Below are 11,064 nucleotides of genomic sequence, written 5' to 3' on the forward strand. Positions count from 1 at the left end.
ATTGGTGTGTGTTATCTGGCTTCATAGATAGATAGAGCTGGGTGTCATCAGCATAGCAGTGAAAATGTACACTATGTCTTCTGATGATACTGCCTAAGGGAAGCATGTATAATGTAAACAGAATTGGTTTATTAATTATTAATTATTATTATTAATCGCTGGAACTCTTCCACAGCATGTCTTTTGTTCTGTCTTCCTCTCCTCAACCCGACCGGTCGCGGTAGACGACTGCCCCTCCCTGAAGGTAGTTCTGCTGGAGTCCTCCTGTTAAAAGGGAGTTTTTCCTTGTCACCAAAGTGCTTGCTCATAGGGGGGTCGTCTGATTGTTGCCATTTTCTCCTGTTGTTTTGTTATAGGGTCTACCTTACAATATAAAGGGCCTTGAGTTGTTGTCATTTGGAACTGTATAAATTGAATTGAATTGAATTGAATTGAATTGAATTGAATTGAATTGAATTGAATTGAATTGAATTGAATTGAATTGAATTGAATTGAATCATGCAAAGCTTTTATAGTGGAGTCCACAGGTCTGAATCCCATTACTAATAAAACAAAGGTAGCTGATGTCCATGCGTAAGATCTATGTTTTTAGCAGCCATCAGAGTTTTATATTAACTGGGACATCATAGACAACTGTACTCTTAATGCTCAAAAAGATACAAATGAACTGGAGAAGCATAAAGAAGTAAAATACAATATCTTTAACTGATCTGCACATTTTGTTTATTTAATTTTAAATGCATTTAAAGTAGAACAACAAACATTTCACCACATAAAAATTTGTTTGTCATTCTTTTCTTTTTTTCTTTGTTCTACTCACCTAAAAGCCATAGTCTGTCTTAAGTTTCAATAGTACAGTATGCGTTTCCCTGAATGTACAGAGTCCACAGATCATGCCCAGTGGCATGCATAGCTGGGCTCTTCCTGTGGAGGACTGGCATTAAAATGCAGACTGCTCCTCATGCTCGTGCCCCCAAGATATCACGCCAATTATTTGTCTCAGCAGGGGCAACCTATTTGCGGAAGATTGTCTTAAAATAAAAGTGGGAAGTCACAGCTGTTCTACATCCTTTCTGTTTCCTGACTGGACAGTTTACACGGTCACATGTCACCTCTTGCTGTGACCCTGCAGGGCCATCTAACTTTGGCTGTGGAAAGGTAGTGACGTTGCAGTCACCATACAAGCTCAGGCTTTTGGATCCGTTCACACCCCTGCAGAGAGAATTCAGCCCCACTGTGCAACCCCGCATCTCCAGTTTAGTGAGTTAACAGATCTGTACAACGCGCCTACGGCTCTGTCAAAAAATGAATGCCTTGATCACACAGTCACACCGTGTGCGTCAGATGTCACAAATCAAAAATGGAAAGACAGGTGTCCTCGCTTTATCAGTTAAATCATGGTATCATATTCAAAAGACGCCAGGTTTGTCTCCGCTGTTTTTGTTTTCCTTCTCTTTTCAAGACCTTTAATTTTTATAACAACAACATTCACTTGCTAATTAGGTGACTAATTGGATACTCGCCTCTCTGGCTTCGAGTGTGTCATCAGGTTTCACACTGTAATCCAGATAATTTGCTTTAATATGTGCAGACAATTTACAGCTGAAGAGAATAAATTGGATTTAGTCTCCCTTTTTATCGCTGTAAACGATCACTTTCCACCGTAAAAGATTGCACTGGCATTCCATATTTGCAGTTGCTAAAAGTCGAAAGCGTACTACTGACATATGCCACACCACTAAAACACACGCCATTTTAAAAAAGATTAATCCAGGTATGAATATCAGAGAAAGGTAATCTAACATTCAGATCATTAAACACAAAGGCAAAGATAGTCTGGATCGCTCGCAGGCAGTGGGATGTCAGGGGCCACTGACGAGAGGATGCCGGGTGGGCGAGTGGCATTTCATCATACAATTCATGTACAATAATCAATGAACACTCACCAGTGGAGGGAAGAGGGACAAGAGAGTGAGAGTGCCAGTGGGCATGTCAGATAAAAGCACTGAAGGAGACACACTGTGTACAATGGGAGGATGCACTGAATTTGATGGGGGTACCACAGAGAAAAGTGAGAGAAGTATAAAAGAGCACAAACTGTGGGAAAGATGCAGAGATTAAAGTAAGCAGATGATTATGTAAGCAATTGTTCGACGGGGGAGACACACATGAAAGGCCAGGGAGACCATGTGCTGATTGGAAAGGCTGAAGAGCTCGCACCTCCTCTCCTCTGTATAATCCGGCTCTCAGTGATTGTGCTTCAGATCAAAGAGACAGGCATTTTTACACTAATTAAACACATTTTTGTCCTCACACAAAAACAGTTGTTTTATGTCTTTCACTTAATGGGTTTTTAAGTTACCCTTTACCTTCCCTTTAGGAAAAGCCAAACAGTGTTAATGTGTTCTGCAGGGGTTATTGCCTACATCAGATGTTTAACTCACAGCCAGCGTGTCGTAATCTCTGGATAGGAGTAAATCTGGTCAGCCATGGTTCTAATTTAAAAACACCACCAGCCTTGTAAGCCTGCCACCATTCAGACAGCACTACAGATGGCTTCTTAAAGCGAGAGCAAACATCTACTGCCTGGATTCATTTTTGAAATTAAAAAAAAACAGGAAACGTTGAGACAAACTGTTTTTTAGAGTAGCAGAGCTCCACTGCATCGAGCGTGGGGGCAATCTATCGACAGCAGAGCGATTTTGAACCTAATAAACTGAGCCAGACATGATTCATGACTCATGCACGTAAACACAAAGGTGTAAGCCACACTGTGTGGGACATCAAAGAATTGGATTTATTAAAGATTTACAAATGAGGAGAATAGAAAGTTGGTTACAGACAATAGCGAGCTATTCTGTCCATTGACTAATTGTATTGTGGGTGCTCTGATGTGCACCAGATTAATGAACATGTGGTGAGTGAGTTCAGGCAGAATACTCTGTCAACCAGACCATGAACACATGGTTATAGGGTTATACTGTTCCATTGTATCTATCTCTTTTGCTTTCCGGCCATATATAGCACTCTGCTTTAATAAGAATCACAACTGCGAGGATTTAACTGTACAGCAGTGCCTTTGATTGTATTCTTTTTAATTCAAAACAAACACTAGCAGACAATTAAGATGCTTGTTTATCCCATCAATCATCTCAACCAAATAACAGACTTGCAGAAAACAAGGCAATCCATCGTGAAGCAGAAAGTCATCAATCATATTCTGCGTATAGAAAAAAATATATATGAATGACTGGGGTTCATTATTTTCAGGTCAAGAGGTCAGGCTTTCAAGTCTTCACATTTCATGACGTTTTGGTTTTTATTTGTTCTGCTTATGTATGCATGACAACAGAAAAAGAAAATATGCGGTGTATCAGCCAAATCCACTGTGACAGGTTTTCAAACATCATCAGAGGTAAAAGGATAGATATGTATAAACACCAGACTGATACGCCGAAGAATACATATATATTCCCAGATTGTTAAAGACACTTAATGATCTGTCACAGCAAATACAAATCACACTATTTATTAGCAGTCTTCTCTTCATAATAAGAAATTTATAGAAATACTGCAGCTGGAGTCAAGTAGTGAGACATTCACTGCAGTAATATAAATTATTAGTTGATATGTTTATAATTCAGCAACTAAAACATGCAGTTTCTAGCTCCTCTTTTAAATTTAGAGTGCTGACTCATTTCGCAAAGGAATTTTGCTCATTTTATATCTCTAACTGGGCAAAATGCCTTTTTCACATGGCTAATTTTAGTGCTTCTCGTTTTTAGGTGGTACAGTCACGACACCTCGGTCAACTCATCGAGCTATGAATGAGTATTTTTTGAGCAATGGCAGAATGGATGCAGGACTTTGAAGAGAACGGCCACCAGCTACGTTCACAGTGTTATTGTGCCATCTGTTGGATTTACAGACAACTGCGAAGAGTCTTTCAAAACCTCCCGTGGGTCTGTCTCCATAAGTCACTATTTAGAATACACACATTACAGTTAGTTTGCACTGGCCAGGTGTTGACAACATCTGCCTCAACTGAGCCAATAAAGACAAATGAAGGCCAGCAGACACAATACAGAAAATATTTATGTGAATGAGAGGGAGACAGGTGCAGGTTAGATAGTAGGTCGATGAGTTTAAATATCTGGGGTCTTCTGTCCAAAACAATGCACAGTGCACAAGAGAGGTGCAGAAGAGAGCGGGTGGAGCCGGTGAAGACAAGATTCAGGGATGATAGCAGCAAGAGTTTACAGGATGGTACTGTATCGCTGGAAATGGTGGTGCTGACAAAAAGACATTTAAATCAGCTGTGTTGGTTCAAGGACACATCTAAAACCTGCAGGGACACCGGCCCTCGAGGCCTGGAGTTGCCCACCCCTGGGTTAGACATCACCTTTTCCTCTGGTTTGTTTTTTTTTTTTTCATCAGATTTGATGAAAATGAGCTGCGATGTAAACATGCCACAGTAACCTCTTCTGTAAAGGAAATATTTGCCATTTATATCACTGCGCAGATCAATAAAGATAAAAAACCATGTAATTATGTGATGTGGCCTTCAAACTCACAATTTCTCAGTCCAGCTGAATCCCTGCTGGAGATTTTGGATCTCCCATAGCTCTCTGCCTTGATCATCAAAATCCCAAACACTAAATTATTTTGTGGAAGAATGTTGTTCACACCTTCAGAAGAGAGACTTTGAGAACCAGTCCTACAGCATTCTGACGAAGTTTCAACAAGTACAGTAGTGGTCAAATTCCTTACTAAGAATGACAACCAGGGATTGCAAATAAGTATGTGGTAAATGTAAATTACCTGGTTAATTTGGTTTCATTTGACAGTTGGTGTGACAGAGGAGGATGTTAGGGATAGGGATAAGGATAAGGTTGCAGGAGATGATCCACTGTGGCGATCTCACTAAAGGGAGAGACGAAGCAAAGAGGAAGGAGAAAATGAATCCTATATTGTTGTCATTATTACATTTAGTAGGACTAGTAGTATTTCAACCTCTGTGACAAGGGAAATTACCAAATATGGGATAAATAAATTACCAGTAATTACCATGTTAGCAAAGATATTACCAGTATCTTCTACTACTACAGTTTTTAGTTTTTATTTATGGGTTTTTTTTCAGTATTATTTTTGCTTTTGGTTATTAATTTATAGATATTTTGGCAGAAACAATATGAACTTATTTGTGAATGAGAAATGTACACATTGTGAATGTATACAAATAAATAAATAAATAAATGGTATTTGTTGCGTTTGGGAAAATATGTAGTATAAAATAATTTTTTGCTTTTTTCGTTTTATTTAGTTATATTTTTGTTTTGTACTGCACGGAGTGAATATCACGTCAATGGGCGGGGCTGACCTAGTTGAGGGGGCGGGGCATTAAAGGGGTCAGAGTTGAACGCGTTTTGTCTTTTGTGCGAAGCAGAGGAGGAGAGTGGAGTCCGATCGAAAAGCGGCGTCGCTTCCCTCTTCCCCAGATCCTTTTAAAACTCCCTCCCGAACCTCTCCCCTTCTACCCTTGCCACCCTACCCACCCCCTGAACACACTTCCAGGGACGGTTCCGGTAAGTCTTCCAGCTTTGTGTATATGTGTGTTTTTCCCCTAGGAGTGAAGGACAGGGATAACTCGGTGCGGTTCGTAGGCCGCGGGATCCGACTAGTTGCTGAATGCTAACGCTAGCGTGCTGGATGGAAAATCACTGATTTGTATTTTTAGCTTGATGGTGGAGCAGGAGTTAGCTTCGAAATGCTATATATTTTTTAAGATAGAATGGTTAAATCTGTTAGCACTCAATCTGTACATGTAGCTAAAAGCGAGTGTTTTGAGTGGAAAAATGTTTTGGTGCAGCTAACTTCCTCTTACCCTCGTTTGCGTGACTAGCTGGGATGCTCATTTCAAACAGGATTTGATGCCATAACGTCACGCTGTTAGCTTTCTCTTGCTAGCTTGGTTGTGAAGTTTATTTAAAGCTACGGTGATTTTTAAATGACTGTTTTGAGCAGCTTGTGTTGACTACAAGAGTTAAAGAGATGTCGCCACCGCTGTAGAATGCCAGAAAATAGACACGACCGCCGAGAGACAGTGGGTCATTGTGCACAGTGAATGAGTGGACTCGGGCCAGTCTAATGTCAATTACCGAACTGAAACGTCTTTCTTTCGACGTGGCTGGAAAACGGCGTTAAAGTCTACAAGATGTGCACTGCCCGCATCACTTCACTGATTTGCATTGACAGCAGATGGCCTCACACTTTCCACCAACTACGCTTGTCTCTGACTGTTAATTTTTCCACTCTGTTGCAGACGTTCAGCCAGTGACCAAAGACTCACTTTGTTGGCCAGTGTTGAGAGCGCGTGCGAGTGTGTGTTGGATTCAGCTGCAGCAATGGACTCCAGTTTGGTTGAAGGAGGACTTAATGTCACCTTAACCATCAGGCTTCTCATGCATGGGAAGGTGAGTGTGACTGCATGCAACTATGGATAGACTGAAAAGATATCAAAAGCTGTTATCAAACCCCTTATTGATTGCAGATCAGTTTTTGGTGTGTTGGGTGAAAAAGTAGGTCAGCACAGGTTTTTGGGATTATTGTAACTATTTATATGGCTGTAAAGGCTTGCATGTGATTCAGGTGTGCAAAAACCCCAACATTCCAGCACTGATATAAGGTTTAGATTCTATAAGGAGCTTAAAGTCTGCATTCATTCCTTAAAATTAATCTAGCTGTAGTAAAAAAAAAGAAAACCGCAAAGTATTGTTTTAACACAAACTTTTGTTGTCATCTTCTGTAGGAGGTTGGAAGCATTATTGGCAAGGTAAGCTGGTTTTACTGCCAGAACGATGCTAACTGTGGCATGTCCCTTGGTGTGTTTTGTAAATATTGTTTTGTATTCTTTATCTACAGAAAGGAGAGTCTGTTAAAAAGATGAGAGAGGAGGTAAGTCTGTCTTTTTCCAACAATCAGGAAAGAACATGTCAACATTTACTGTGACTCATGCATCATATGACAACAAAGCAACTGATTCAATTTTTTATTTTTTTTTCCCTGTCTCTTTGCAGAGTGGTGCACGTATCAACATCTCAGAGGGGAACTGCCCAGAGAGGATCATAACTCTCGCGGGACCTACCACCTCTATCTTTAAAGCCTTTTCCATGATTATAGAGAAACTGGAGGAGGTTAGAATTGTTTGTTGTATCTTACGTTAAAGACGTAGCGGCTATACAAGTGCCACTTTCTAAAGCCTCCTGTTGTATCCGCTTCCCCTACAGGACATCAGCACTTCGATGACTAACAGTACGGCCACCAGCAAACCACCAGTCACCATGCGCCTCGTTGTACCCGCCAGCCAGTGCGGCTCACTCATTGGTAAAGGTGGCTGCAAGATCAAAGAAATCAGAGAGGTTTGTCTGCTGTATTTTAGTCTTGTATGAATTTCAGATCCTGTTGTGGGTTTTGTTTGTTGTCGTTTTCCCCTGATCGGTGTTGTAATTCTTGCTGTGACTTTGTAGTCTGCAGGAGCTCAGGTACAAGTAGCAGGGGACATGTTACCCAACTCAACAGAACGTGCCATCACCGTTGCAGGGACTCCACAGTCCATTATTGAGTGTGTCAAGCAGATCTGCATTGTCATGCTTGAGGTACAAACATTGTTTAATGTAATCCTGATTTTTATGATTTTGTAAATGGGCTCTGGACACTGATACTTTACGTAGTTATTGATAGTTAAAGGTGAATATTTCTGTTTTTCTAGTCTCCACCAAAAGGAGTGACCATCCCATACAGACCCAAACCCTCAGGGTCTCCTGTCATCTTTGCAGGTGGTCAGGTAAAGTAATAAAAGTACTTTTTTTTTTTTCTTCTTCTTTTTTTAAACACTTTTTTATTTTAACAGAGTTTAGTTATGGAAATGCTATTCTAGTAGCATGCCTGGCATTGCTCCTTGTAGCAAGAACAGAGGACTGATGGATATTGGAGTGCACCATGTCACACTGCCACACCCTCCTAAGTGCTATTCTCTCCTTGCAGGCTTACGCTGTCCAAGGGCAGCACGCCATTCCACAGCCTGATGTAAGTGAGGGGCCCTCTGTAAGTGATCCAATATATTTGCAACTTCGGTCCGGGGAAGCCATACCACCTTTTTATTTCATCCCTCTTGACTTTTTTTTTTTTTTTTTTTTCCTGCTGCCCTTCCCACAGCCACCACTGCTTGAGATGCACATCCATTTAACAGTTCCAAAGATTATAGATTCAAATCCTAACATAAATATCTTAAAGCAAAATCATTGATCCCATTTTTCATTTCACAATTTCATGATTTCCACTCATTATCACAACCACCACTTAAACAAGGGAAAGAACATTTCAGTCTTAAAGTTTATTTTCAGTGTTTCTTAACACATCCTTGTCTGTCTGTGCTCTACGTATCTTTCTTTTTTTGTTTCAACAGCTCACCAAACTTCACCAGCTGGCCATGCAGCAGAGCCCCTTCCCCATTGCACACAGCAACCAGGGCTTCCAGGGTAGGTGTACTTCCTGTGAGGAGGAATTTGATTGCTGTCTGTTTCTGTTAATCCATGCAATCAACTCACTCTTGTGTTCTTTCAGCTGGGATGGATGCCTCTGCACAAACTGGCTCTCATGAGCTGACCATTCCAAACGATGTAAGTCAAAATTAATGTGACTTTAATTTTTTTTTCTTAACAGAGAAACTTGCTGATTTTCTGAGTAGCTCATTTTGTTTGAATTGGCAACCTTTTATTTTTATTAATTTTATTGCAGTGAAAGTATTGACATAGTGTCACGTAATTCTTCTTCCCCAGCTCATTGGCTGTATCATCGGCCGTCAGGGCGCAAAGATCAATGAGATCCGTCAGATGTCAGGGGCTCAGATCAAGATTGCCAACCCTGTGGAGGGCTCAACTGACAGACAGGTCACCATTACTGGCTCCCACGCCAGTATCAGCCTGGCTGAGTACCTGATCAATGCCCGGTAAGAAAATAGCCACAGGCTAGAGCAAAATGGAAAGAAGATGGCGCTCTCTCGCTGTCTGTTTTTAAATTCTGACATTGTGCAGCTGGTCAGTTTTGAAACACATTAATGGAGATTGAGTTTTCCTACCATTTGTCCACTTGACCAACTAGTATCAATCAGAAGCAATGGATTCCTCACATAAGGGGAAAGACGAGGAGCGCTTCTAATTAGGTTACCGAAGATTTATTAGAATTGGACTACTGGCAGTTTTTAACAGTCACTTCATTACTACAGCTCTCGTAATAATTTCATTACCCCCTCTTCCAGCTGTGACACTGTCCCACTAGAATCTAGGGCTGACAGAATGGGCCAAAAACACCGGATTTTACCATTCGAACAGCTGTTTGTCCATTATGTGCACAAACCAATGAGATCTAAGTGTATGTAGTCTAAAATGTACAAACAAACAAAATCTGTAGCAGAGTTGGGTTGATCACTGCCATCACTACCACACAGTTATTGATGGATTCGCTTTTGCCTGACCAACATTTTATTTGCAGCCAGTGTGGCTCCTGTTTATTATGTTTTCAAAGAACATTGTGACATAACATAGTTTACCTCAGTTTATCAGCCAATAACGGTCCAATTATCCTGCTGTAATTGGTAAACTAAAATCATTTTTAGCACCCCCAATTCTTCAGCAGCAGTGTATTTGAATTCTGCAGCTAAGCCTGCTGTACAGATGCAGGGTGATTTTTTTTTTAAAGTAAGAAGTGGGGTCACACAGTTCATTATCAGGGCATATAGCACATCAGTTTGCTGGAAGCAGGTGTTGATTTCCTGATAGATGGGCAGTTTGATAATCAAGTGTATTCTGTGGAAAAATCTCATCCTGCTTAACTCAAACTGCCAGTCAAAAGACCTTCTGTAAAACGATAGCAGAAATCGTCCATCTTCACTCACTCAGATTGTCCACAAGTCTGAGACTTTTTTTTTTTTATTAGTTTTCAGATACAGCAACATGTGTTACTGATAATCTAACTTGTTTGTTTTAAACAGTGTTGGATTTTTCTGTTTTCTGCTCAGGCTGTCATCTGAAGCTACTGGACTCGCAGCCAACTGACATGGAGATCTTCATCAGCACCTAACGTAACCCCTCCCCCTACTTTTTACCAAGAGGTCCCTTATTGAACTTAATGCAAAAACCAAGTACTATAAACTCACTGTTTTCTCCTCTGCTTTGGTTAGACACCTACTCAGTTGTAATTACACCATTATCATGATATTGGTATTTTATTTATTTATTATGTTTTTAAATTCCCTTTGCATATAGTTTTTAAGGACTCCTTCTGTTGTATTTTTCCCTCTTATTTTGCTGTATATCTGTATGATCTTCTTGATATACTGTAGGTAAAATTTTAGAAAAATCTGAAAAGGCATAAATAATGTTTTTCTTATGTCAGATTTTTCTTAGAAAATGTAAAAAATGAAGAAAAAAAACACACAATAACATAATAGATGGACTGTTCTTTCCCTTCCTTTTAAATATCTATTTATTTTTATTTAATACACAGCTCCTCGAATGAGTAGAATTTGTTGGTATTTGCCATCTTCTGTTTGAGGCTGTACTTCCTGAATGAGGCATTGTGGGTTTAACGGGTCTCACTGGGTCTAAGTGATCTTCAGCTGAAGGTGTATGCAGGGAAAACCTTTTAGTCCGAAGGTAATTTACCCCTTGTCTAGTGCGGGTTCAGATGAGAATTTTTTAAGCTACATCATGTCTCACCTCTAATTTGCTGAGTAATTATTTTGTGTCATTCCTGTATTTCCATCCGTTTTATTTCTTGAACCAGAGGCCTGCACTACGAAGCGGGATTTGTGGTTAGCGTCATAACGCCAGGTAATCTTGGGATCTGAAGGTTACACAGTAGTTCAGTTCCTTAATGGGACACATTGCAGTGATAACTTGGACCACACACATGCATGAGGTAACAGATCAGCATATATAAAAGCATCAACTGGTCAATCTGTTTTGAGTAATTAACTGGTTTTAGAAGATACCTTTGGGTAGACTG

At 40.3% G+C, this 11,064-nt stretch overlaps 1 protein-coding gene across 2 annotated transcripts; it reads left to right on the forward strand.

Moving 5' to 3' along the window:
- Positions 1 to 5,414: 5,414 nt before the first annotated feature.
- Positions 5,415 to 10,322, forward strand: pcbp2 (poly(rC) binding protein 2). Of its 2 annotated transcripts, none has more exons than XM_005731753.1 (13): positions 5,415 to 5,585; positions 6,323 to 6,473; positions 6,809 to 6,832; positions 6,922 to 6,954; positions 7,077 to 7,193; positions 7,287 to 7,418; positions 7,527 to 7,655; positions 7,769 to 7,843; positions 8,044 to 8,103; positions 8,465 to 8,537; positions 8,623 to 8,678; positions 8,838 to 9,007; positions 10,076 to 10,322. In XM_005731753.1, exons 2-13 carry the CDS (start codon positions 6,405 to 6,407, stop codon positions 10,110 to 10,112), a joined length of 975 nt encoding a protein of 324 aa, XP_005731810.1. In that variant the 5' UTR covers positions 5,415 to 5,585; positions 6,323 to 6,404; the 3' UTR covers positions 10,113 to 10,322. The 2 variants fall into 2 exon arrangements, with proteins under 2 accessions (XP_005731810.1, XP_005731811.1); XM_005731754.1 differs by having other exon boundaries at positions 8,044 to 8,085.
- Positions 10,323 to 11,064: the final 742 nt, after the last annotated feature.

Source organism: Pundamilia nyererei, unplaced genomic scaffold (genome assembly GCF_000239375.1).
Source record: "Pundamilia nyererei isolate P.nyererei 1_Seehausen unplaced genomic scaffold, PunNye1.0 scaffold00044, whole genome shotgun sequence".
Lineage (NCBI taxonomy): Eukaryota > Metazoa > Chordata > Actinopteri > Cichliformes > Cichlidae > Pundamilia > Pundamilia nyererei.